We start from the raw sequence: 27,500 nt of genomic DNA, 5'->3' as shown, positions 1-27,500 counted from the left end.
TCACTCCCTATAGCAGAAGTGCAAAAACAAGGCCTTAATGCAATGCATATTTTTACCCTACAAACATGCACAAAATACATATGTCATAACAGTTGCCTATTTTAACACCAAAATAAATGCAATTTAATCTAGATACAATATATTATTGTATGTCTCATTACTTTCACATCACCCTTATCAATGTGTTATTCTCATATTTTCCTAAGCGTTACTTTTTTAAGTTACTCTTCTGTTCAGTTCGGTTCATGTTTATTTGTGTAGTGCTTTTCACATTAAAAATGGCTGAAAAGCAGCTTCACAGAAAACTTCGTTAGTTTGTTCAGTTGGTTCAGGGTTGGCATCATCTGAGGTCCTCGGAGAGGTTCTTGTATATAGTCTTTTACATTACCCTTATCAACTTATCAATTCATTTACATTTCTCCAAATGTTAGACCTGCAAGTAAAGATTAACATTCAAAGTTAACACTTGAAATGGCAAGTTGTTTTTTATTATTTAATCAACAACCAAGTGTTTTAATGCGAAATGCTTTTAGTAATACATATTTCAAAACACATTCGAAATGTTTATAATCCAAAGCAATTTCATATGAAGGTTACAAGTGTAACACGGTTCCCTGAGAAAGCACTTGGTCGTGGTGTTGATGCTATGGGAACACTTCTGTGTGACCGGTGTCTGAGGCATGTGTGGAAACACATCAGTCTTGATTGGCTGAGCATGAGGTCAGGTGAACTAGACTCCAAGACCTCAAACGTGTGTATCAGATAATAGAGACATCAGAAACGTGCAGTGATGTGGGCTCTCCTGGACCAGGATAGAGAACCACTGGTCTGAGGGAAGTGTGGCATTGCAGCGCCTCGTTCCCTACTCAGGGACCTGGGTTACTTATGTATGGGAGGCACAAGCATGGATGGGCGTATACGACAGCGTTTTCCAGTTCCTGCCAATATCCAGCAACTTCACACAGCCATCAAAGAGGAGTGGACCAACATCCCACAGACCACATTCAACAACCGGATTAACTCTATGTGAAGGAGATGTGTTGCACTGCGTGAGGCAAACGGTGGTCACACCAGATACTGACTGGTTTTCAGATGCCCCCGGACCCCCCAATACAGTAAAACTGCACATTTTAGAGTGGTCTTTTATTGTGGCCAGCCTAAGACACACCTGTGTAATAATCATGCTGTCTAATCAGTTTATGTTACATGTTTATGTTGTTCTAAACCTATATGAATTTTCTTTCTGCTGTGGAACAATACTGCTAATCAAACAGTTTCTGGGCCCCCATGACTTCCATAGTATGAAGAAATACACTATTTGAATCAATGGGGACCAGAAACTGGTTGCAATCATTTTTCTAAATATCTTCTTTTATGTTCAGGAGAACAAAGACATTCATTGAGGTTTAGAACAATTTTAGTTTGAGTATATGATGACAGTATCTCATCATATAGGCTAATCCAGGATCTCATATAGCCTAACACTACACATGCTTATAGTTAAAACACAAATTACAGATTATCTCCCAATCCCCAAATGAATATTTAGAGTTTGTTCAAACATAAAAACAATATACGTCCAGTTAATAATCGAACTAACCTAAAATCTGTGTAGACGAGGATGCTGTTTTTTTTCTGCTCCATATGCCCATTTCACTTGCTGTTCCAACACCTTCCGCTCCATCATCAGCTTTAGTAAAATAACCTGATAACTGGGGAGTTTACTGACTAACTTGTGTTTATTTTTTCTGTTCTTTGTATTTGAAGTTAAAAAATTTTTGAGCCCCTCTCTCTCTGACATTTTTACTATTGAATATTGTTCTTGACCATTTCCAGATAACTCCAGAACAAAGTGAAGAGTGGAGGTGAATGCAGGCATAGGCCACTGGGCAGCGATCACCTGATAGAAACATACATATGTCGTCCAAATGTCAAATATAGAATAAATGCATTTGTTTGGTAAACCAAATTCAGACTTTAAGCTCAAGTGTTATTTATGGAAAAGCTAAACTAAATAACAGCACTAATAAGTGGGGGGCGTGGTGGCTTTGCTGATCAGTGCACCAGTCAGTTTACCCCACAGCCAATCACAGAGCTATACCTGTGCTCTGGGAATCCATGTTTTCATCGTTATATGGTAGGGGGCACTGTTACATATATTCTGTACAGAAGCAAGCCCAGAAGAAACCGAAACAACAGATGCTTCCACATGTATCATCAGCCATAAAACAGCATCAAAACTGTGCAACGTGATGGAATAAAATCAGCTTTGGGGTGTTAACTGACTCCATCCACGTTTTGATTATTATTCTGAATCAAATTCATATTCTTTGTTCCGCTTTTTGTTCAAAATGTTGATTATTTATTTATTTATGAAACTCATCCACATTCAAGTGTTCATAAAAAAAGAACGCATGAAGCTAGAATAAAATGTTTTTGTTAACAAGCAGATACTCTGTTCTTTCTTTGGATGTTTTGAATGTTCAGATAATCAAAATACGTACAAATTAAAACCTAAATAGGGACATAGTAGTATACTTTAACTATGATGTAAAGTTCATCTTACAAATATACTTGCAGTATAAAACTACTAAACTAGTAGTTAACTGAGACTATACTTCAAAGTGTACAAAGTGTTTAATTTAACTATCAGTATATCTATAAGTTAACTTTTAGTATAATTGCAGTACAAACTACAAACATAGATGTACATTAGTTGTGTACTCAAAATTTACTACTGTTATACTTAAAGTATAGCCTACTTTTATCTACTAGAAAGTGGGCCAATTTAGTCCCAATGAGTATTGAGACCGTACACTTACAAGCATACTACTAGAACACTGATATCTGTATACTTGCTACATACAGTATACTTAAAAAAATACTAGAAATTCACTTAAGTATACTTAAAATAAAATATACCCTTGAAGTATACTTCTTTTTGGTAAGGGTTCTCAAGGTGGCCATGTTTCCACACTTGCTCACGCAGAAGTGTTCCCAAAGCATCGGTGCCATGATGCACTGTTGATTTCCTTTCATAATGGTTTCATAACAGTGAACAGTGAGTGGGTCGTACAAGTGAGACCGTACACATCTATTTGCTGTAAAATAATCTGTAAAATAGTTTAAAATTGTAATGAGACTGTGTTACTTTACCGACCATTTTATAACAATAATAATCCATGTATAATATGGTGAAAGAATTAACCTGTGCAATACAACAAATCTGTTCCTTACAGACAACAAGGAATATGATGCCTACCTATCTTACACCAAAGTGGACTTTGAGTCAGTGGAGCATGAGATGAGTGAGGAGGAACTGTTTGCTCTGGAGATCTTACCTGACGTTCTGGAGAAACACTACGGATATAAACTCTTCATCCCGCACCGGGACCTCATTCCCAGCAGCAGTAAGAACAACACCTGACATTCACATGCTTACATGGACCAAAACAGACAGCAGTGATAACTTGTTTTAAGTGCTCAGTGTTGATGATGTGTAAGTCTGTTTTTAATCTTAGTGCAAATAGCCCGTGTTGTTGGCAGAGGCTATTCACACTAACTCTGTTCACCAATGTCTGGTTGGGATAGACAACATTACAAAAGAAAAGACACCCGTTAAAGGGGACATCGGATTCCAAAGTTGATGTGATTCTTTAGGGTCTTCATGAAATGTCTGTAATATACTTAAAATTCCTCAAAGATTATGTTAAACAGCACCCTTTTTACTTTGTCAAAAACAGCTCTGATCACAGCAATCCATTTTGGTGCATGTCTCTTTAAATGCTAATGAGCTACTGCTCACCCCACCCCTTTCTTCTGTGGGGTGTGTCGACATAATAAACATGAATTGCTGCCTTGTAGGGATGGGCGATACCACATTTTTTATTTTCGATGCAATATCGTCAATATCGATACCGATACGATACTTCTAAACAGAGCTTTTAGATTATGAAATTTCAATACATTCAATTGAAACATTCAATATGCCTTAATTGCAACTTATTAGGTTATATTTTTGTTTACACATGGTAAAATACTGTTTACTGTAGTGGTAACCAAGGAAATCTACAAATACTATAGCTAAACTATGTTCACTTTACCATGGTTCATTCTCATAAGGGACTGCCAGTAATAGACTGTTGCATGCATAAAATGCAACCTTTTTATTCAGAGAGTTTATGATTTATATCAATGGTTGAAAGCCCAAACAATGCCCTCTCCATTGATTGAATGTGCTCAGTTAACTGGAGCTCAAATGATGATGTAAAAACTGCTTTGCGGCCTAAACACTTTGATCCAGGCTCCAAAACTTTTTTATCCCTATGCCGCCTCAAGGTCTTTGGGGGGACTCCAAATTGATGGGCTGCAGCCTTCAAAACAGTTCCCTCTTCAATCGCTCTGATGGCATTTTGTAGAGCTTGCTCTGTATAAGCACCACGGTTACTTTTTCTTTTATATGTCCGCATCTATATGGAGAGAAAAAATATATATATGAGGTTGAGATTTCTACACTAGGCCTTTATGGGGTTGATAATTGATGTATTTGTTCACCACTATCACCAAGACAAACAGAAAACCCTAAATAAATATTAAACTTATAAATTTGTATATTTATATAGTGAAATAAATGCATTAAAAGCCACTATGTTTTATCACTGGGTCACCTAACCACCTTCCGTCAGTGAGCTAACTGTGCTATCAAGCTAGCCTAATGCTCACTTGAGGTTTGCCTAATGCTCACTTTTTTTTTTGTTCAAATATTTTGATTTTACCACCTAGTTATACTGCATTAAGTGTAAAACAAAGGATTTGATAGACAGAAATATGTTATTATAGTAATCATGATAGAGAGAAACTATGCCCTCTGGGGGGCGTTTTACCCCTCAGCGTCGGGGGCGTTTTACCCCACAACCTATGACTTTTTCAAAAAATGTTTAATTTTTTAAATATAATTATATTCCTTATAAATAACATATCCTCTCAAACTACAGACTTCACTATTCATCTATCATACATCACTGTGATATCCTGCAGAACAATATTCTCTTAAACACTTGTTTACTAATATCTGAAAGTTATAGCGCTTACCATGTAATCCTCTTCTCCTCAAATACGTCACTGGTGTCTCCAAGGAGATTTGTTTATCCCCATTGTCAAACGTAGTGCATAGCAACAGTGAAAATGTATCTTGACTCCCTCTAGTGGTTATTTTGGGAAAAACAGGTTGGGGGGCGTTTTACCCCAGGGAGGCGTTTCCCCCACTCTACCCTAATTTACATCTCTATGATGATTGGTTGATATAGCAGAAGAGAGGCTAGCCTCCTCTGTGATGTTCCTTTTCTCAACACTCCTCAGCGCTGAAAGTCAACACTCGATGCTGATTGGCTATTTTTACAACTGTGAAATGAAATACATTCTGAATTTTATTAACATCAGGCTAACAATACTCAGCAGAGTGAGTGTGTATGTGTGTGAGACTGATGAGGTGATGAGATACAGTACAGGTGATTGCAATGGAGTGCTGAATCCAAGCAAAGGATTATGGGAAATGTAGTTTGGGCTAGAGTAGCTAGAGTCAGGGCCCTCTGGTGGAGTTCATGGGCTATCCAGCTGGAGACTGTGACAACATTCATCATCTAATCATCTGATTCTAGAGTGCTGGAAAGATGTTTGCAATATAATCACAGATAGGCTGACCAATGGCCTGAACCAAACACCAACATTTGGCTTTGACAACACCCAGCAAATCCAACCCAGCTTGATTAGTACCACGACATGCATTATACATTTTTCTCAACTGATGGCATATCCTAAACTCGAGATTATCCCACAATCACATGCACAGAGACGTGTGAGATCTGCAGCGAACAGAGAGTGAAACAGGAAGAGAGACAGTGCCATTCACTTCCTGTGAGCGATGCACTTCTCAGATGATGATGAAGGATTGCTATAAACAATATGAAGAGCTGAGACATATTCAAAAGTTTGAGGACTGTGATTACCTCATTTAAGCACAAAATGTTGACCAATCAATATGTCAATGCAATTAAATTCCTAATCGTGGAAAGCACAATAGTAGTAAAACTATGTAGCATATACTGAGTTTAATCTCAATACACAAGCATGTAAACACATTAATTGAACCTATTCCACTCAGACCCAAGTGTGCATGTGCTCGTGATGATCATGGATGACATGTGACGCTCCTGCGGTGATGCATACATCTGTTAACATGCCATTAAAGAAGGCATCACACTGTTGGCTGCTGAAGAAACATGCTGAAGTCACGAAAACATGGAAATGGGTATGTGAATGATGGCGGTGAAAATAACCACAATGTGAGTACAGAGGTTTGCTCGCGTCCTGTAAACGTCTCACTGCGGTTACTCTGATTATTGGAAATCATCACATTATTGGTGCACATGTAAACATAGTCAATGTCTAAGTGAACTTATATTGATTGTTTAACTAGAATAAAGGGGAAATCTGAGAGGAGGGGTGACATGCTATAATATGAAGTGATTAAGCTTTTAATTTTTTAATCACTTACTATATTGGGTTTTCACTTTCAGTCTGTAGCATATGTTCCTAAGTAGTTATGGCTGTAGCCATTAAAACCTGTTTCATAGGCTCAGGACTGAAAGCACATTACAGAAAATAATATGCGCATTGTCACATCAACCTGATGTGGTTTATTACATGATTATAATACAGCTTCCTGTCAAATACTGTAAATAAATACACATATTACAGATGAAAAACTCATCTGTGCACATCATTTGAGTTAGCTTTGGGTGAGATACAGCTGCTGAGGTGTAGCTAAGGTCTTATGAAAGTCTGTTTCTATGCTGTTTCTTGAGTGTTCTTGAAGAAGCATTTCTATGCAGTAAGGTGTTTTAACACATTGCTAACCAGCTGTCTATCAGACATCACACCATGGGGTTGTTTCGCTTGTTCTTTGTCCATCAGACAATTTTTAGGTTAAATATTACAGAAAACTTAACTGGACCCATCTGAAGTCTTATGCATGTCTGTGGCACAAATCGAGCAGGACGAACCCCTAAATACACCCCAATGTTGGGGGAAATTTATTGGTTTAGTTACTTTTTACTTTTTATGAAAAGTAATTCGATACATTACGTTTGTGTTACTTTTTCTCATCTGGGCAGGGCTTGCTTGATAGTTTTCAATACATTCAATACAAAAGAGTTCTGTTTATGGCAAATGTAAAATGAACGAGTTTAAGAGATTCTGGATTGCTTGAAGATTAGAATGCAGAAGAAGAAAGTTTAAAACTTTTCAGGAAATAAAAACAAAAAAATAAATCAAACAAATGTTTATCTAAGGTCATTTTTGCGTATTCATAAGGTTTAATTATATAGGTCAGCAGCAAAGACAGTGTGTTTTGTGTTATCTGTAATATTTGTGTTATGTAACATTTAACTGTTGCAAGTTTGTGTCATATTTAAGTTTGCATTTCACAGTTTTTATTTATTTTGAGGAACACTGAATGTGTTTTTGTGATAGACTAAGTTCACACTTAGTCTAGATCTACAGTAAGATCATGTTCACACACAACGCCTCTGCACTCGCTCCTGAATCATCAGTACATGAGAAACATAGTTACTGCCGTTACTTATTTAAAAAAGTAACTCCGATATTGTCTTGTAAATAAAAAAGTAATGCATTACTTTACTAGTTACTTGAGAAACCTAAACGTTTCACTCTTTCTGAAGAGTGTGTGTTTGCTGGTGTGTGACATGCGTCTCTCTCTGTGTCTCTAGCGTACATCGAGGACCTGGCACGCAGCGTGGAGCAGAGCAGGCGTCTCATCATCGTCCTGACCCCTGAGTTCGTGGCCCGCCGGGGCTGGAGCATCTTCCAGTTCGAGCCGCGGCTGCACAGCATGCTGGTGACGGGCGAGATCAAGGTGATCATGATCGAATGCTCGGACCTGCACAGCGTCATCAACTACCAGGAGCTGGAGGACCTGAAGCACACCATCCGAGTGCTGTCGCTCATCAAGTGGTGCGGGCCCAAGAGCAGCCAGCTCAAGTCCAGGTTCTGGAAGCGGGTGCACTATGAGATGCCTGCCAAGAGAAAAGAGAGCGTGTCCCGCCGACAAGTCCTGGACTCGGGTGAGCAGGGGCTGTTCGGTGACCTGCAGGCCGTGTCGACGGTGGCTATGACCACCACCTCGGCGTCGCTAGCGCCGGCTCACATCGAGATCCCGGACTACAACGAGCCGGGACACCTGCAGATGCACCACTTCTGCCGCAGCTACGAGTACGAGCTGCCCACGCTCAGTGGCCGACACATGTACTGCAGTCTGCCCATGACTCTGCTGAACGGACGGCTGACGCACAATAACACTGGCAAACCCAAGAAAGACCTTCACTTGAACAGCTCCTTCGTGCCGCTGTCCGGACCCGAGCTTTCCAGTGACATCTGGTAGAGCGGCTCCGCCAAACATCGCTTCGCCAGTCTCATCCTTTCTTCCTTCCCAGAGAGCAAGCTCTTTCGGCCCAGATCCGGCCCACATGGATTTCATATGGGCCAAATGCGGGCCGGATCTGGGCCGAAAGAGCTTGCTCTCTGGGATTTTGACCTGCATGAGTTCATCAAAACTACTTAATGGGTTATCTGGCTCTCTTCCAGCCTTTAGTGTTTTCATACTTTGAAGAGCTACTGATATTGTTTTCTTACTTGAATTTTGAGGTAATTATGCCATGTACAGTATTTCATCAAACGCTGCGTCTGCATTTATTAAAGGGTTTGTTTGACATTCTGACTTGGGGTGTTACAGCACAATAATGTAAAGACACATCAGCTCAGAGCTTTAAAGAATATTAGGTTCTATTTATGCAAATAATTCCTATTCAAATCTAATAAGCACATTGATATGGTTTGTAGCTAGTCGAGGAGGTATTTACATATTTGATACAACTTATCATTTGCCTTATAAGATGCATCTTGTTGAATGGTATCTCTGGTGTAGGGATGAAGTGGTTCAATACTGATAGGTATTTATTATGATTTGATTGAATTTGTATGCAACGTTGCCCTCTAGAATGAAAGGTCACTACAGTCAGTGATTTGGTTTTGTGTACTCACGACTAGTCCTCTGTTTTACTCTTCAGATACAGTCATGTGAGGAAGAGTATGATTCTGTGATTATACTCACAAACCCAGCAGCTTGTCTCAGTCACAGGTCTCTGGGTTTAGCCGATAAATTATTTGTAATATACCTTGCAAAAAATAATACTTGTTCAGACCAACAAAATAAATAAATATACGAGAAACTGACTGTGAGAGATGATTTTTTATTTTTTATGTTGTGTGTGATGAAACTGACCATAAAGGTGGCAGAATGTTTAAATGGGTCAGATTTGTGGCTGAAGCAAACTCTTTGATAAACAGAGATGGGAAGCTTTGTTTTGCTGTAAGCAGAGGAAGGCGCAGCTTTTCACTTTTTACTGGTTTTCCGGGTTTCCTGTGTTTGTCCCGAATCCCACTAAAGCGAAGGAAAAGCTCCTGAATATTAATTCGATAATGAGGCGGCTCCGGGAGCGTCTGGGACACGAGCTCATTAATATGTAGCGGCCGAGAGTGCGCTGCGACAGGATTGGCTAATCCGCCGGGTGTGACACGCCTACTAGCAGCAGCTCTTGAGTTCAGCTGCAACGGTTCCGTTATGTCGATCAGATCCCTCGCTATAGTAGCATTAGATGCGCTGAAGATGAGCAGACACACTGTTCCTCGAGCCATGATCAGTTAGGAAACTCTGAAAACGGTGGACGAGCTGAGGACAATGGCGAGAGACTTCCCCACGACGAGTCTGAGTAACATCGAGCTCGCCTCTCTTCGGGTGAGTCTCTGTTTACTGAAGCTTCTGTCAGTGATTTACTGCAGCGACGCGAACTTTGCTCTGAATGTCATTTAAAGTTGGTCAGACTTCAGTGAGAGTGTGTGATGATCTGTGGCTCTTCTTCCAGGATCCTGCAGGGATCTTCGAGCTCATCGAGGTGGTCGGGAACGGGACTTATGGACAGGTTTACAAGGTTTGTGCTGTGTTTGTGTCTCCGGGTCTCCATCAGCAGCTGGTGCGGTTTGGTGTGTGACAGTCTCTGGGTGGAGTCACTTCCTCATGAAGCTCAGAGCTGTTTCACATCAGTGTGGGATCTTTAACAAACATCCTGTGAGATGTGTGACACCTTCATCTGGATCATCTCCAGCTCACACACACACACACACACACACACACACACCACAGCTGAGGATTCCTGATTCAGGATTTTAGACTGTAGACACGCTGCAGAGGGGATGAGAATCCTGTCATCATTTACTCAGAATTTTGAACACAAAAACAAAGTATTTTGAACACACACACACACACACACACACACACACACACACACACACACACACACACAGGGACCTGTCAAAATATCTTCTTCTATGAAAGATGTAATAAGTTCATACAGGTTTGGAATAACATGAAAGTGAGTAAATGATGACATGATTTGGGTGAACTGTCCCTTTAAGAAAGTTATTGCAATTATTTGCATAATTTTCATTCTGTGGAAATTGCATTATTCTGAATGCAGGAATCTGCTTTGGCAGCAGAATACAGTATTTGGTGACCTGTGGAGTGGTCAAATATCCCTTCTGATCATTAGTAGTAAGTGCAGAGCTAGTTCTGCATTCAGATCTGTCTTACACAGGTTAGTTTCCTCCAGGATCCTCCTCACACAGTGTGCTTCACTCTTACCACATCTTTAACATCCACATGAAGTGGAAACTGCACAGCTTTTGTGACATCATGCATGCAAACTCATCGAAACGTGGTGAAATTCACCGCTCTGACACCGAAACACTCCAATAATGAGGATTCAGCAGATCTGCGGAAGAGCTTCGTCTGGAGGATAATCCCGCGGTCACCTCTTTAGACAGCACTTCCTGTTTATGTCCCAGTGGTTTGCATCCTGGAGAGCACGAGGAAATCCCCTCCGACAGAAATCCCACCTGAAGCCTGAGCTCACGATCATTCACAGAAATAGCTGGAGACCCAGGAGCGTGGCTCTCGCCGGATGATGATGATGATGTGTGTGTTAAAGAGGCTGAGCCGTGATTCATCAGTCAGTGTTCAGTCTTACAGCGTGAAGAACAGCCTCTTAAAGCCACGGTTCATCCTAAAGTGTCAGTTCAGGCATCCTTCGTGCTGTGGGACTTTCCTCCTTCTGCATGACATAAAAGAAGCTCTTCTGAGAAACACCTGGGTACCAAACTAATGTCATGCTTCAGAATATCTTCCTCTGTGTTCTGCAGAAGAAAGAAGGTCATACAGGTTTGAAACAGCATGAGGATGAATAAACCATCACATTTCTCTTTAAGTGTCTTTAAGTGGGAAGTAGGGTTGTCAGAAGTAGTGATGAATTAAACCAGAATTTTGAGTAAATGCTGGTATCATCACACTTTGAAACTTTCAGTAGTGGCATGGATACTTCTGTTCTGACAGCGGGAAGCATCATAAACACTGATCACAGATCAGATCACACATCGTCGTCTCTTCTGAAGGCATCTCAAGGCGATGGTCTCTGGTTCTGTGACTGCATTCATGACACGCTCACTGTGTGTTGATGATGCTCAGAAATAAATGAAAGAACACAAAAAACTAAATAAGAAGGTGTGACTGTAGATCAGAAGATCATTGAAGTCCAGCCTCGTTTGTTTCTATAGTACTTTGTACAGTACAGATTCAAGCTTCAAGAGATAAACAGAATAAAAACAACAGCAGTGATGCAAACTCCATCAGTTACTAAACTAATTAAAGAGGAGCTCTACATAAAACTCATTATATTTCATTATTCAGCTCAAGTAGGGCTGGGAATCAATTCAGGTGTTTCCATTCAATTTAGATTTTTTTATTACATTCAGTGAATATAGTTTTAATACAAATGCTATTGATATTTCTAAAAAAGTAATAGTAAACAACAATTTACAAATGGTGAATTAATAAAAAAATAAAAAAATAATTAAGAACCACAGGTCTGTATTTTAAACCTATAATTTTTTTGTATAGGGTCCTTTTTTGAACAATAATAGGGCCATATAAAATTTTGTTCTTATTTTTTCTGGTAATCAGATGAAGGCATAGAACATTAATTTATCCTAAGGTTGACCGATGTATCGTTTTTTTATTGGCAAAAATCCCTGCCGATAGTATCCAGGGTTGAGTCTGTTGCTGGAGCGTCTGAGAGGCTCTGTGTTCATGATACAGAGCGAGAGCGCCCTCTAGTGGCCGAATCACTCACAGAACGTGCTCTGTGTTCATGATACAGAGCGAGAGCGCCCTCTAGTGGCCGAATCACTCACAGCACGTGCTCTGTGTTCACGATTCAGAGCGAGAGCGCCCTCTAGTGGCCGAATCACTCACAGCACGTGCTCTGTGTTCACGATTCAGAGCGAGAGCGCCCTCTAGTGGCCGAATCACTCACAGCACGTGCTCTGTGTTCACGATTCAGAGCGAGAGCGCCCTCTAGTGGCCGAATCACTCACAGCACGTGCTCTGTGTTCACGATTCAGAGCGAGAGCGCCCTCTAGTGGCCGAATCACTCACAGCACGTGCTCTGTGTTCACGATACAGAGCGAGAGCGCCCTCTAGTGGCCGAATCACTCACAGAACGTGCTCTGTGTTCACGATACAGAGCGAGAGCGCCCTCTAGTGGCCGAATCACTCACAGCACGTGCTCTGTGTTCACGATTCAGAGCGAGAGCGCCCTCTAGTGGCCGAATCACTCACAGCACGTGCTCTGTGTTCACGATTCAGAGCGAGAGCGCCCTCTAGTGGCCGAATCACTCACAGCACGTGCTCTGTGTTCACGATTCAGAGCGAGAGCGCCCTCTAGTGGCCGAATCACTCACAGCACGTGCTCTGTGTTCACGATTCAGAGCGAGAGCGCCCTCTAGTGGCCGAATCACTCACAGAACGTGCTCTGTGTTCACGATACAGAGCGAGAGCGCCCTCTAGTGGCCGAATCACTCACAGAACGTGCTCTGTGTTCATGATACAGAGCGAGAGCGCCCTCTAGTGGCCGAATCACTCACAGCACGTGCTCTGTGTTCACGATACAGAGCGAGAGCGCCCTCTAGTGGCCGAATCACTCACAGCACGTGCTCTGTGTTCACGATTCAGAGCGAGAGCGCCCTCTAGTGGCCGAATCACTCACAGCACGTGCTCTGTGTTCACGATTCAGAGCGAGAGCGCCCTCTAGTGGCCGAATCACTCACAGCACGTGCTCTGTGTTCACGATTCAGAGCGAGAGCGCCCTCTAGTGGCCGAATCACTCACAGCACGTGCTCTGTGTTCACGATTCAGAGCGAGAGCGCCCTCTAGTGGCCGAATCACTCACAGCACGTGCTCTGTGTTCACGATACAGAGCGAGAGCGCCCTCTAGTGGCCGAATCACTCACAGCACGTGCTCTGTGTTCACGATTCAGAGCGAGAGCGCCCTTTAGTGGCCGAATCACTCACAGCACGTGCTCTGTGTTCACGATTCAGAGCGAGAGCGCCCTCTAGTGGCCGAATCACTCACAATTCAGAGCGAGAGCGCCCTCTAGTGGCCGAATCACTCACAGCACGTGCTCTGTGTTCACGATTCAGAGCGAGAGCACCCTCTAGTGGCCGAATCACTCACAGAACGTGCTCTGTGTTCACGATACAGAGCGAGAGCGCCCTCTAGTGGCCGAATCACTCACAGCACGTGCTCTGTGTTCACGAATCAGAGCGAGAGCGCCCTCTAGTGGCCGAATCACTCACAGCACGTGCTCTGTGTTCACGATTCAGAGCGAGAGCGCCCTCTAGTGGCCGAATCACTCACAGCACGTGCTCTGTGTTCACGATTCAGAGCGAGAGCGCCCTCTAGTGGCCGAATCACTCACAGCACGTGCTCTGTGTTCACGAATCAGAGCGAGAGCGCCCTCTAGTGGCCGAATCACTCACAGCACGTGCTCTGTGTTCACGGTTCAGAGCGAGAGCGCCCTTCTAGTGGCCGAATCACTCACAGCACGTGCTCTGTGTTCACGATTCAGAGCAAGAGCGCCCTCTAGTGGCCGAATCACTCACAGCACGTGCTCTGTGTTCACGATTCAGAGCGAGAGCGCCCTCTAGTGGCCGAATCACTCACAGCACGTGCTCTGTGTTCACGATTCAGAGCGAGAGCGCCCTCTAGTGGCCGAATCACTCACAGAACGTGCTCTGTGTTCACGATACAGAGCGAGAGCGCCCTCTAGTGGCCGAATCACTCACAGCACGTGCTCTGTGTTCACGATTCAGAGCGAGAGCGCCCTCTAGTGGCCGAATCACTCACAGCACGTGCTCTGTTTTCACGATACAGAGCGAGAGCGCCCTCTAGTGGCCGAATCACTCACAGAACGTGCTCTGTGTTCATGATACAGAGCGAGAGCGCCCTCTAGTGGCCGAATCACTCACAGCACGTGCTCTGTGTTCACGATTCAGAGCGAGAGCGCCCTCTAGTGGCCGAATCACTCACAGCACGTGCTCTGTGTTCACGATTCAGAGCGAGAGCGCCCTCTAGTGGCCGAATCACTCACAGCATGTGCTCTGTGTTCACGATTCAGAGCGAGAGCGCCCTCTAGTGGCCGAATCACTCACAGCACGTGCTCTGTGTTCACGATTCAGAGCGAGAGCGCCCTCTAGTGGCCGAATCACTCACAGCACGTGCTCTGTGTTCATGATACAGAGCGAGAGCGCCCTCTAGTGGCCGAATCACTCACAGAACGTGCTCTGTGTTCACGATACAGAGCGAGAGCGCCCTCTAGTGGCCGAATCACTCACAGCACGTGCTCTGTGTTCACGATTCAGAGCGAGAGCGCCCTCTAGTGGCCGAATCACTCACAGCACGTGCTCTGTGTTCACGATTCAGAGCGAGAGCGCCCTCTAGTGGCCGAATCACTCACAGCACGTGCTCTGTGTTCACGATTCAGAGCGAGAGCGCCCTCTAGTGGCCGAATCACTCACAGCACGTGCTCTGTGTTCACGATTCAGAGCGAGAGCGCCCTCTAGTGGCCGAATCACTCACAGAACGTGCTCTGTGTTCACGATACAGAGCGAGAGCGCCCTCTAGTGGCCGAATCACTCACAGAACGTGCTCTGTGTTCATGATACAGAGCGAGAGCGCCCTCTAGTGGCCGAATCACTCACAGCACGTGCTCTGTGTTCACGATACAGAGCGAGAGCGCCCTCTAGTGGCCGAATCACTCACAGCACGTGCTCTGTGTTCACGATTCAGAGCGAGAGCGCCCTCTAGTGGCCGAATCACTCACAGCACGTGCTCTGTGTTCACGATTCAGAGCGAGAGCGCCCTCTAGTGGCCGAATCACTCACAGCACGTGCTCTGTGTTCACGATTCAGAGCGAGAGCGCCCTCTAGTGGCCGAATCACTCACAGCACGTGCTCTGTGTTCACGATTCAGAGCGAGAGCGCCCTCTAGTGGCCGAATCACTCACAGCACGTGCTCTGTGTTCACGATACAGAGCGAGAGCGCCCTCTAGTGGCCGAATCACTCACAGCACGTGCTCTGTGTTCACGATTCAGAGCGAGAGCGCCCTTTAGTGGCCGAATCACTCACAGCACGTGCTCTGTGTTCACGATTCAGAGCGAGAGCGCCCTCTAGTGGCCGAATCACTCACAATTCAGAGCGAGAGCGCCCTCTAGTGGCCGAATCACTCACAGCACGTGCTCTGTGTTCACGATTCAGAGCGAGAGCACCCTCTAGTGGCCGAATCACTCACAGAACGTGCTCTGTGTTCACGATACAGAGCGAGAGCGCCCTCTAGTGGCCGAATCACTCACAGCACGTGCTCTGTGTTCACGAATCAGAGCGAGAGCGCCCTCTAGTGGCCGAATCACTCACAGCACGTGCTCTGTGTTCACGATTCAGAGCGAGAGCGCCCTCTAGTGGCCGAATCACTCACAGCACGTGCTCTGTGTTCACGATTCAGAGCGAGAGCGCCCTCTAGTGGCCGAATCACTCACAGCACGTGCTCTGTGTTCACGAATCAGAGCGAGAGCGCCCTCTAGTGGCCGAATCACTCACAGCACGTGCTCTGTGTTCACGGTTCAGAGCGAGAGCGCCCTTCTAGTGGCCGAATCACTCACAGCACGTGCTCTGTGTTCACGATTCAGAGCAAGAGCGCCCTCTAGTGGCCGAATCACTCACAGCACGTGCTCTGTGTTCACGATTCAGAGCGAGAGCGCCCTCTAGTGGCCGAATCACTCACAGCACGTGCTCTGTGTTCACGATTCAGAGCGAGAGCGCCCTCTAGTGGCCGAATCACTCACAGAACGTGCTCTGTGTTCACGATACAGAGCGAGAGCGCCCTCTAGTGGCCGAATCACTCACAGCACGTGCTCTGTGTTCACGATTCAGAGCGAGAGCGCCCTCTAGTGGCCGAATCACTCACAGCACGTGCTCTGTTTTCACGATACAGAGCGAGAGCGCCCTCTAGTGGCCGAATCACTCACAGCACGTGCTCTGTGTTCACGATACAGAGCGAGAGCGCCCTCTAGTGGCCGAATCACTCACAGCACGTGCTCTGTGTTCACGATTCAGAGCGAGAGCGCCCTCTAGTGGCCGAATCACTCACAGCACGTGCTCTGTGTTCACGATTCAGAGCGAGAGCGCCCTCTAGTGGTCGAATCACTCACAGAACGTGCTCTGTGTTCACGATACAGAGCGAGAGCGCCCTCTAGTGGCCGAATCACTCACAGCACGTGCTCTGTGTTCACGATTCAGAGCGAGAGCGCCCTCTAGTGGCCGAATCACTCACAGCACGTGCTCTGTGTTCACGATTCAGAGCGAGAGCGCCCTCTAGTGGCTGAATCACTCACAGCACGTGCTCTGTGTTCATGATACAGAGCGAGAGCGCCCTCTAGTGGCCGAATCACTCACAGCACGTGCTCTGTGTTCACGATTCAGACCACAGACGGTAGAGACACACAGCTGCACGCGGATCTTCACACACAAACAATTCACGTGTGTGGCTTTGTTCTTGGTCGTCATCTCCAGTATCTCCGCCGTAACAAGTGCTGAATGAATGTAACATCGCTCGAGGTAAGTGAGGGCGACATCTAGTGGAGAAGAGTGATGATAAGATTCACGTTAATCAGATCTTGATTTAAATGTGTGCTGAAATAAATATCAGAAAAGATCATTTCAGACAGATCAAATCTAAGTTATATTAAAAAAAAAAAGTCCACAAGACGTCCAATAAAGAGCATCCGTCCATCATCACAAAAGCGTCTCACACAGTGGACGGCAGTTAGCGGAAGAGTTTAGAGATTTTAATATGGATATTTTTATCACAAAAACACACTGATTCACTACAGGAAGGGTGGGACACTTTTTACGATGGATGGATGTGCTTTATTGGACTTCTTTTGGACTATTGAAAAATAACACCCATTCACTGCCATTATAAAGCTTGGAAGAGCCAGGATATTATTGTTGATATGCCAGCATAAATGGCTGCCCACTGCTCCGGGTGTGTGTTCACAGTGTGTGTGTGTGTCCACTGCTCTGTGTGTGTGCACTTCAGATGGGTTAAATGCAGAGCACAAATTCTGAGTATGGGTCACCATACTTGGCCGAATGTCACTTCACTTCACTTCAAAGTACTTGTTGATTGAGCTGCTTGATAGCAGAATTAGGATTAGTTTATTTCTGATGAAGTTTGTGTCGCTGACTCTTTTATTACTGTGAAGCTGCTTGGAAACTATCTCCACTGGATCAAGGTGCTTTAGAAATAAACCTGTCTTGACTGAGCGAAGCCCCGTTTAACATCACAGACTTCCTCTTTAGCTGTGATTATCATTATACTGTTGTCAGACTTCTGGACACTTCAGCACTGGTCTTGTGATGAAGTGATTCCTGTGCTAGGATGAGGCAGAATCTGTCAGTCCAGCCAGTGTAAGCCCATCATGAGGAAGTGTGCTGTATTTAAAGCTCTCTCTCTCTCTGTGTGTGTCTGTGTGTGTGTGGGGGGGGGGGGGGTATTCTGTTTTGTTGGTTTTATTTCTTTCTGGATTCTGTGTTTTATGAGTTATTGCAATCATGTGACTCTCCCAAACGTTAGTAATGAATGGCTAAAACGTCAACAGTTTAAATGAAACGTATGTGTGTGTGTGTGTGTGACAGGGTCGTCATGTGAAAACAGGCCAGCTGGCAGCGATCAAGGTGATGGAGGTGACGGAGGTATGAGAGCTGTGGTTTGTGATTCTCTGTTATTGATCCTGAACACATGCTTGCTAGAAAAATGCTCTTACGCAACTTTCAGGCCACAAAGTCACATTACAAAGACTCGTTTGGTTGTGGTTTAAATAGAAAAACATCATTAGCAAGCGTTGGAGTCAATGTTAGGAATTTCACAGATTTTTCTTCTTGTTTTTTTTTGTTATCATTCAGTTTTCATAAAGTAAGAGTGTGTTTATATGAAGCACATAATAAACCAGGACTGTAGATGAGGTGGAGTAAAGCGTGTGCGTGAGCTGATGTCCTCTGGGTTTGTGCTGGTGTGGAAGTGCACTAACTCTCCTGGAGACTGTCTGCTGTTTCCGGTGCTCTTCCTGTCTTCTTCTCTTCCTGCTCTGTGTGTGTGTCTCCAGTACACTGAAGCTGTGTGTGTCCTCAGGACGAGGAGGACGAGATCAAGCTGGAGATCAACATGCTGAAGACTCACTCCCATCACAGGAACATAGCCACGTACTACGGTGCGTTCGTGAAGAAGAGTCCTGCGGCTCAGGACGACCAGCTGTGGGTGGGTATCTGCTGGACACTAATCAAGCTCAAGCACAAGCAGCTTCTATTATAAGGTCTGCAGTCATCCTCATCTTAAAGGGACAGTGCACCCATTTCATGTCACATGTGCATTTACACGAGATAACTGCACTTATTTATGAGATACAGTAGTAATCTCACGAGGAAGAAGAATCAAAGAGGCTCCTGGTGGACCTGATGCAGCTGCTGCGGTCAGACGTCTGTGCCGTATGAAGTGAGCTGCTGAATGTGTGTGTGTGTGTTCAGCTGGTGATGGAGTACTGCGGCGCTGGCTCGGTCACAGACCTGCTGAAGAAGACCAAAGGAAGCTGTCTGAAGGAGGACTGGATCTCCTACATCTGCAGAGAGATTCTGAGAGTGAGTGATCACAGCTGATCTCTTAAAAACATCCTCCTGTAATGAGAAGTGATTCTGAACCTGCTGTCCAGCACAAGTGAACATTAGATGGCTTGAAGAACACAGATAAGCTCATGATCATGTAGATGCCGTCTGGACGTCTCCTGGAGCGTCCTGAGCTCTGTTCTTCTCTCTCTCTCTCAGGGTCTGTTACACCTGCACACTCATCACGTGATCCACCGAGACATTAAAGGACAGAACGTGCTGCTGACGGAGAACGCTGAGATCAAGCTGGGTGAGCACACTGGACCTGATCTCCTTCAGACCACGTCTGCTTCTGCTTACTGTTTGTTTTAATTCATTATGGTACTTTTACTTTACATAAATGTTGATATAATGAAACATGATTGCACAATGTAAAATGTGTTTTAATATAAGAACTGTATGATCTTTGGATATGTGAAGTGCAGCTTTAGCTCAATCAGATATAGTTGACCTCAGCACCTCATCAAAGTGCATTCAGCACAACATTAGTGGTTTAGCACACCAAAACTACAATTACAGGGTATTTATATCAAGCACATACATATACAAAAGTTTTTTAGCATACAAAATAAATGTATTTGAGCTACAGTTTCGTGTTTTTTCCCATTAGGGGTGTTTAAACAGTGTTAAACAGCAGCTCTGTTATAACACACAGTAAGTGTACATGAGCAGGAGAAGTGCCCTGAATCAGCTGCTGCTGGACACAGTGTTTTGTGGTGTTTTCCAGTGGATTTCGGCGTCAGTGCTCAGTTGGACAGGACGATCGGCAGGAGAAACACGTTCATCGGGACGCCGTACTGGATGGCTCCGGAGGTGATCGCGTGCGACGACAACCCTGACTCCACGTATGACTACAGGGTGAGTACATCAGCTACACATCAGTGCTTGAACAGCTTCCCATCACTGACTGTGTTTCACCGCATGTTTCAGAGCGACGTGTGGTCTCTGGGCATCACCGCTCTAGAGATGGCCGAGGGAACGCCTCGTGAGTTTACCAGCTCCAACAACTCTACACAACTGACATCCGACGCAGTGTTTGTGTGTGACCGCTGTGTTTCTCCACAGCCCTGTGTGACCTGCATCCCATGAGAGCACTGTTCCTCATCCCACGAAACCCTTCTCCCAGACTCAAGTCCAAGAAATGGTGAGATGACTTCTGTTTGTTACAGGCACACATCCACAGAGTCACTGATGCTGTTCACTGCTCCTCAAGGTCGAAGAGGTTTCAGATGTTTGTGGACAGCTGTCTGGTGAAGAACTACCTCCAGCGGCCGTCCACAGAAACGCTCCTGCGCCACTCCTTCATCAGAGACCTTCCCAACGAGCGACAGGTGCGCATCACGCTCAAAGACCACCTGGACAGGACCAGGAAGAGGAGGACAGAGAAAGGTGACTTACACACTGCTCTCTCACTGGTGACTCTGTCCTTGATCGTGAGACACATCCTAATGCTCCTCTGTTTATGATGGATGTTAACAGAGGGGATGGAATATGAATACAGCGGCAGTGAAGATGAAGAAGATGCTATGAATGAAGATGAAGGTGAACCCAGGTATGTCTCTATAGGAATCCTTCGTATCGCTGTCCAAAAAACTAGACTCATTTCCTCCATCGGTTGCAAAGCTTGCTTTATGTTCTTCTGAGATCAACACTAGAGTGTAGATGAATGGAGGATGTTCACATCGTACAGGAAAGGAACAGTTTTAAAAAAAACAATTATGATAAAATATTATCATTTATGGATTTGAATGAGTCAAGTCCAGTCAGCTTTATGTGTATAGCGCTCCATGCAATACAGACTGTGTCAAAGCAGATTTTTACTGATGAAGCCCCTGTGAAGCATCACTGTGTTCACCAGCGTGGCTTCGCACGAACATTTGACGTGTCAAACTGAGTGTCCTGATCCACAGGTAGCTGGATGACGTAGTGCCACAGCGAGTGAAATGAAGCTCATATCAGTGTACTGTAGGTCCGTGTCTCTGTGGGATGAGATGTGGTGAGCGGGTCACATGGTTGACGTGTCTCTGGGTCTGGCGTGGCTCACCTCACGTGTTTGTGTTCACACAGCTCTATAGTCAATCTTCCTGGAGAGTCCCTGTTGAGACGGGAGTTCCTGCGTCTGCAGCAGGAGACACACACACAAACACACCTGCTCCAGCAAACACACAACCAGGACAACTACAAGAGACAGCTGCTGGCCGACAGACACAAGAGGATCCAGCAGCAGCAGGAGGAGCGCCGCCGCCTCGAAGATGTAAAGAGTGCACGAGTGCTGAGTACAAATAGAGCCTTCGGCTGACTGTGTTTGAGTGGCTTTAATGTTATTCTGCAGTGTGTACGGCAGCGGAGGCTCACTGTGTGTGTGTCTGTCTGTGTCTGTGTGTGTGTGTGTCTGTCTGTGTCTGTGTGTGTGTGTGTGTGTGTGTCTGTCTGTGTGTGTGTCTGTCTGTGTCTGTGTGTGTGTGTGCGTGTCTGTCTGTCTGTGTGTGTGTGTGCGTGTCTGTCTGTGTGTGTGTGTGTGTGTGTGTGTGCGTGTCTGTCTGTGTGTGTGTGTGTCTGTGTGTGTCTGTCTGTGTGTGTGTCTGTGTGTGTGTGTGTGTGTGTGTGTGTGTGTGTGTGTGTCTGTGTGTGTGTCTGTCTGTGTCTGTCTGTGTGTGTGTGTGTGTGTGTGTGTGTGTGTGTGTGTGTGTGTGTGTCTGTGTGTGTGTCTGTGTGTGTGTCTGTGTCTTTGTGTCTGTCTGTGTGTGTGTGTGCGTGTCTGTCTGTCTGCGTGTGTGTCTGTCTGTATGTGTGTGTGTGTGTGTGTGTGTGTGTGTGTGTGCGTGTCTGTCTGTGTGTGTGTGTGTGTCTGTCTGTGTCTGTGTGTGTGTCTGTCTGTGTCTGTGTGTGTGTGTGTGTGTGTGTGTGTGTGTGTGTGTGTCTGTCTGTGTGTGTGTCTGTCTGTGTCTGTGTGTGTGTGTGTGTGTGTGTGCGTGTCTGTCTGTGTGTGTGTCTGTCTGTGTCTGTGTGTGTGTGTGTGTGTGCGTGTCTGTCTGTGTCTGTGTGTGTGTCTGTCTGTGTCTGTCTGTGTCTGTGTGTGTGTGTGTCTGTCTGTGTGTGTGTGTCTGTGTGTGTGTGTGTGTGTGTGTCTGTCTGTGTGTGTGTGTGTGTGTGTGTGTGTCTGTCTGTGTCTGTGTGTCTGTCTGTGTGTGTGTGTGTGTGTGTGCGTGTCTGTCTGTGTCTGTGTGTGTGTGTCTGTCTGTGTCTGTGTGTGTGTGTGTGTGTGTGTGTGTGTGTGTGCGTGTCTGTCTGTGTCTGTGTGTGTGTCTGTCTGTGTCTGTCTGTGTCTGTGTCTGTGTGTGTGTGTGTCTGTCTGTGTGTGTGTCTGTGTCTGTGTGTGTGTGTGTGTGTGTGTGTGTGCGTGTCTGTCTGTGTGTGTGTGTGCGTGTCTGTCTGTGTCTGTGTGTGTGTCTGTGTGTCTGTGTGTGTGTCTGTCTGTGTGTGTGTCTGTGTCTGTCTGTGTGTGTGTGTGTGTGTGTGTGCGTGTCTGTCTGTGTGTGTGTGTGCGTGTCTGTCTGTGTCTGTGTGTGTGTCTGTGTGTCTGTGTGTGTGTCTGTGTGTGTGTGTGTGTGTGTGTGTGTGTGTGTGTCTGTCTGTGTCTGTGTGTGTGTGTGTGTGTGTGTGTGCGTGTCTGTCTGTGTCTGTGTGTGTGTCTGTCTGTGTCTGTCTGTGTCTGTGTCTGTGTGTGTGTGTGTCTGTCTGTGTGTGTGTCTGTGTCTGTCTGTGTGTGTGTGTGTGTGTGTGTGTGTGTGCGTGTCTGTCTGTGTGTGTGTGTGCGTGTCTGTCTCTGTCTGTGTCTGTGTCTGTGTGTGTGTGTGTCTGTCTGTGTGTGTGTCTGTGTCTGTCTGTGTGTGTGTGTGTGTGTGTGTGTGTGCGTGTCTGTCTGTGTGTGTGTGTGCGTGTCTGTCTGTGTCTGTGTGTGTGTCTGTGTGTCTGTGTGTGTGTCTGTGTGTGTGTGTGTGTGTGTGTGTGTGTGTGTCTGTCTGTGTCTGTGTGTGTGTGTGTGCGTGTCTGTCTGTGTCTGTGTGTGTGTGTGTGTGTGTGCGTGTCTGTCTGTGTGTGTGTGTGTGTGTGTGTGTGTGTCTGTCTGTGTCTGTGTGTCTGTCTGTGTGTGTGTGTGTGTGTGCGTGTCTGTCTGTGTCTGTGTGTGTGTGTGTCTGTCTGTGTGTGTGTCTGTCTGTGTCTGTGTGTGTGTGTGTGTGTGCGTGTCTGTCTGTGTCTGTGTGTGTGTCTGTCTGTGTCTGTCTGTGTCTGTGTCTGTGTGTGTGTGTGTCTGTCTGTGTGTGTGTCTGTGTCTGTGTGTGTGTGTGTGTGTGTGTGTGTGTGTGCGTGTCTGTCTGTGTCTGTGTGTGTGTATGCGTGTCTGTCTGTGTCTGTGTGTGTCTGTCTGTGTCTGTGTGTGTGTCTGTGTGTGTGTCTGTGTGTGTGTGTGTGTGTGTGTGTGTGTGTGTGTCTGTCTGTGTCTGTGTGTGTGTGTGTGCGTGTCTGTCTGTGTCTGTGTGTGTGTGTGTGTGTGTGTGCGTGTCTGTCTGTGTGTGTGTGTGTGTGTGTGTGTGTGTGTCTGTGTCTGTGTGTGTGTGTGTGTGCGTGTCTGTCTGTGTCTGTGTGTGTGTCTGTGTGTCTGTGTCTGTGTGTGTGTGTGTCTGTGTCTGTGTGTGTGTGCGTATCTGTCTGTGTCTGTGTGTGTGTGTGTGTGTGTGTGTGTGTGTGCGTGTCTGTCTGTGTCTGTGTGTGTGTGTGTGTGTGTGTGTGTGTGTGTGTGTGCGTGTCTGTCTGTGTGTCTGTCTGTGTATGTGTGTGTGTCTGTCTGTGTGTCTGTCTGTGCGTGTGTGTGTCTGTCTGTGTCTGTGTGTGTGTGTGTCTGTCTGTGTCTGTGTGTGTGTGTGTGTGTGTGTGTCTGTCTGTGTCTGTGTGTGTCTGTCTGTGTCTGTGTGTGTGTGTGTGTATGTGTGTCTGTGTCTGTGTGTCTGTCTGTGTCTGTGTGTGTGTGTGTGTGTGTGTGTGTGTGTGTGCGTGTCTGTGTGTCTGTCTGTCTGTGTCTGTGTGTGTGTGTGTCTCTCTGTGTCTCTGTGTGTGTGCGCCTGTCTGTGTCTCTCTGTGTGTCTGTCTGTCTGTGTCTGTGTGTCTGTCTGTCTGTGTGTGTGCGTGTCTCTCTGTGTCTCTGTGTGTGTGCGTGTCTCTCTGTGTCTCTCTGTGTGTCTGTGTGTGTGTGTCTGTCTGTGTCTGTGTGTGTGTGTGTGTGTGTGCGTGTCTCTCTGTGTCTCTGTGTGTGTGCGCCTGTCTGTGTCTCTCTGTGTGTCTGTGTGTGTGTGTCTGTCTGTGTCTGTGTGTGTGTCTGTGTGTGTCTGTGTGTGTGTGTGTGTGTGTGTGTGTGTGTGTGTGTGTGTGTGTGTGTGTGTGTGTGTGTGTGTGTGTGTGTGAAGCAGCAGGAACGGCTCCTACACCAGACCGGACTCCAGTGGCCAGAGCTCCAGGAGATGATGTGGCAGGAAGACCTTGACGTGACTGAGAAGAGCAGAAGAAATCACAAGAAACAGGTCAGAGTTTTTTAATCGAACAGAAAGGCAAAGAAAGAGAGAAGCTGGTGATTCATCATTTTGAACCTGATCAAAATCTTTAGCAGGAGCGTTGTTTCTCTACTGTGACGATCTCTGTGTTTCAGCCCAGAGACGGTGAGCAGGACAGGACTGATCCTGAATCAGCGGCTGTGAGTCTGTTTGTTGATGTGCATGTGTTTGCTCCTGTGCTGGTCTGTGTGGTGCTAATGACTCGCTGATGTCCAGCAGGAAAGTCTTCCAAGAGATCAGTCCCAGCGGCTGTTCCTCCAGAGTCCTCCAGACGGGGTAAAACACATCCTTCATATGATGCATGCTGACCCTGATGGTGAAGAATGATGAAGATGATGATGATGAGAAACTCTGGTCTTCAGCTGGCAGGTAAACTGGAGTCTCTGGACACACATCTTGTGAATCTGAATAATGTGGTGAGGATTCCTCATGTTCAGTCTCGTCTGGGATCAGGAAGCACCTCCAGTCCGTGTACTCCAGTGCTCCAGAGAGCGGCCAAACCACAGGTACGATCACATCTCCAGCTCACATCACACATCTTCCCTCTATAGAAGTACTGCAGGATAAATGAACCCCAGCATCACAAACCAGAGGAGAAGACCATTCCTGATCCGTTTCAGTCTGTAACTGTAGCACAGTCAACACGTGTGTACATCACACCACTCATGACCAACACAGAAAACACAGATGGATCACTAGTAGAGGTGTAGAGCTACACAGTCCCGGCTCGATATGGAAATGTATTTTGAACAGACAGTAGTGCTAAAGCAAAAACAGATTTGTGAAATGATGCTACATAAGACCCCAGCACAAAACACAAGCCGCTGACGCACTGAATGAAGATGACAGCAGTTAAATGGAGGTAAGAGCAAAAGAAAAAGCCATCAGTGCACTTCTGGAGATGGTCAGTTCCTCTCAAAGATGCATTCATATAAACACCACATATTTGTCTGTGGATATTTCAAATACAGTGAGCTTGATCTGCCTGGTTCAGTACTTTCTCCTCTTTACAAACCTCATAAAAATGAGTCCACACAAATTACATTTCAGGAAATTATGGAAATGCAGTTTGTGTGCAGTTCTGTAATAGAGATCGGCTCAAATAAAACTATAAACCGGTTCTTCTGGATTGACTGTATTCATCGTCTGACTGCATGAACCCAAATATATTTACTGATAACCTATACTATAACTAAAGCTGTGACCAGTGAGGAACTAATGAGGAAAACCAGAAGAATTACAAGACTAGATCAGGAAACCAGTTGACTAAAACTTCACCACAAGGGCCCACAATAGCACACAAAACTGGGAAAATGTGACAGTAACGGTGTAATGCAGACTGTTATTGGATGGCAGCGCAGGGCTCTATTGAAGTCCAGAGACAGATCCAGATCTAGCAGCAGATGTTGAGATGTGTGCACCACAGACACATGCATCATTACTGAACAGCAGCACGGTTAGCGGAGTGAAAGCTGTGTGATCTGTGTTTCAGAACATGAACGTGTGTCCCAGTCGACAACTTCATCTCAGCAGCTCTATTACAGACGTGTCCTCCACTCCTCTTTCTCCAGCGATCGATGAAGTCTTCTTCAGCCCTGACGAGCAGCCGCCCAAGGTTGGACACCACTGATCGTCAGACACACACACACACACACACACACACACGATGCTAAGATGCTGTACTGTACTGTATCTTACCATACAAGCTATGTTTCCATCCTCCTATTTTTATGCACATTTTGAAATATCGCAGACTTTTTATCCGATAAGTCATTTATTAGATATGAAAATGATTATATTCAGTGGCTGGAAGTGACGAGTTTGTTCTCTTTGGGAAATGGTGCTTAATTCACATTTTATGCAATATTCTGAGTTAAATTAGCAACTTAGCTTCTGTGCATTCTAGTTTTGTTCATATTTTAGTATTCAGAGGACACACCAGAGTAAATGATGACTGAGTGTTTGGCTGTGTCAGAAACATCTGTATAGGTGGAGACCGCTAAAGCTGCGGTCGAAACTGCTTCCTCGCCCCATGGGAGGTGCCTGCCTTCCTTCCTTCCTCTAAAGTGACATGCATTCACAGCAGATAGATATAGATATATACGGTTAGCACACAACAATAATAGTGAGAATGATGGTCAAAGGCCTTCTGGGAAAAGAATCTGCTTCCGTCGCTCTGAGCAAACGCTTCACATAAACACACATGTAACACATGGAACAGGAATGAATGATACTCCCTTGATTTGTCCAAACTTTGTCTGAAGATTCCAGAGCGAAGCACGTCCAAGTTGAAGGATGTGGCGAGTCCACACAGAGACGGGTCCAGGTAAGCTGAGAGCGGTTCGTCTGAGATCCTGCAGCTGTTGTGTTCCTGACTCTTCTTCCTGTGTGCAGTGGTGATGGACGCATGTCCTTCAGCTCCAGCAGCAGCTCACAGTCCGGTCACTGTCCTGCTGACGCTGTCCTTCCTGCAGGACACTGTGTGCTGGACAGAAGCGCTCAGGCCTCGCCACACAACCAGGTGTGCATCTGTGCACTGCATCTCTATTGAGAGTGTATTTATAAGACTTTAATATCACACGCTGTTCCTCCTTCAGGGTTTGGGGATGACATCTCCCTTCAGCCCATTAATGAAGCTTGCTGAATATTCTTC

At 45.5% G+C, this 27,500-nt stretch overlaps 3 protein-coding genes across 3 annotated transcripts in view; all 3 read left to right on the top strand.

Annotated features, from left to right (window-relative positions):
- LOC132114084 (X-linked interleukin-1 receptor accessory protein-like 2) overlaps positions 1-8,960 on the top strand; it is a 259,570-nt gene extending 250,610 nt beyond the window's left edge. The window contains exons 9-10 of the mRNA XM_059522227.1: positions 3,240-3,410; positions 7,788-8,960. Of these exons, the coding sequence (XP_059378210.1) occupies positions 3,240-3,410; positions 7,788-8,458 (842 nt within the window). The 3' untranslated portion in view covers positions 8,459-8,960. The remainder of the gene's footprint in view (positions 1-3,239; positions 3,411-7,787) is intronic.
- A 633-nt stretch (positions 8,961-9,593) lies between these two features.
- Positions 9,594-27,368, top strand: LOC132114083 (mitogen-activated protein kinase kinase kinase kinase 4-like). Its single transcript, XM_059522226.1, has 18 exons — positions 9,594-9,871; positions 9,999-10,064; positions 18,222-18,278; positions 18,715-18,840; positions 19,107-19,217; positions 19,401-19,491; positions 19,969-20,099; positions 20,172-20,226; positions 20,307-20,385; positions 20,455-20,630; positions 20,721-20,793; positions 21,309-21,495; positions 24,728-24,817; positions 24,943-24,987; positions 25,210-25,353; positions 26,419-26,462; positions 27,112-27,173; positions 27,242-27,368. Exons 1-17 carry the CDS (start codon positions 9,815-9,817, stop codon positions 27,137-27,139), a joined length of 1,560 nt encoding a protein of 519 aa, XP_059378209.1. The 5' UTR covers positions 9,594-9,814; the 3' UTR covers positions 27,140-27,173; positions 27,242-27,368.
- LOC132114099 (mitogen-activated protein kinase kinase kinase kinase 4-like) overlaps positions 27,247-27,500 on the top strand; it is a 28,546-nt gene continuing 28,292 nt past the window's right edge. The window contains exons 1-2 of the mRNA XM_059522238.1: positions 27,247-27,327; positions 27,445-27,500. The exon at positions 27,445-27,500 is cut by the window's right edge and continues 30 nt beyond it. Of these exons, the coding sequence (XP_059378221.1) occupies positions 27,247-27,327; positions 27,445-27,500 (137 nt within the window). The remainder of the gene's footprint in view (positions 27,328-27,444) is intronic.

Source organism: Carassius carassius, chromosome 33 (assembly GCF_963082965.1).
Source record: "Carassius carassius chromosome 33, fCarCar2.1, whole genome shotgun sequence".
Lineage (NCBI taxonomy): Eukaryota > Metazoa > Chordata > Actinopteri > Cypriniformes > Cyprinidae > Carassius > Carassius carassius.
This window is presented reverse-complemented; position numbering and strand designations above follow the sequence as displayed.

Coding starts and splice junctions, on each gene's coding strand:
- LOC132114083 (XM_059522226.1), top strand. CDS start 9,815: ATGGCGAGAGACTTCCCCACGACGAGTCTGAGTAACATCGAGCTCGCC. Junction 9,872..9,998: donor TCGAGCTCGCCTCTCTTCGG/GTGAGTCTCTGT, acceptor CTCTTCTTCCAG/GATCCTGCAGGGATCTTCGA. Junction 20,386..20,454: donor AGACTCAAGTCCAAGAAATG/GTGAGATGACTT, acceptor CTGCTCCTCAAG/GTCGAAGAGGTTTCAGATGT.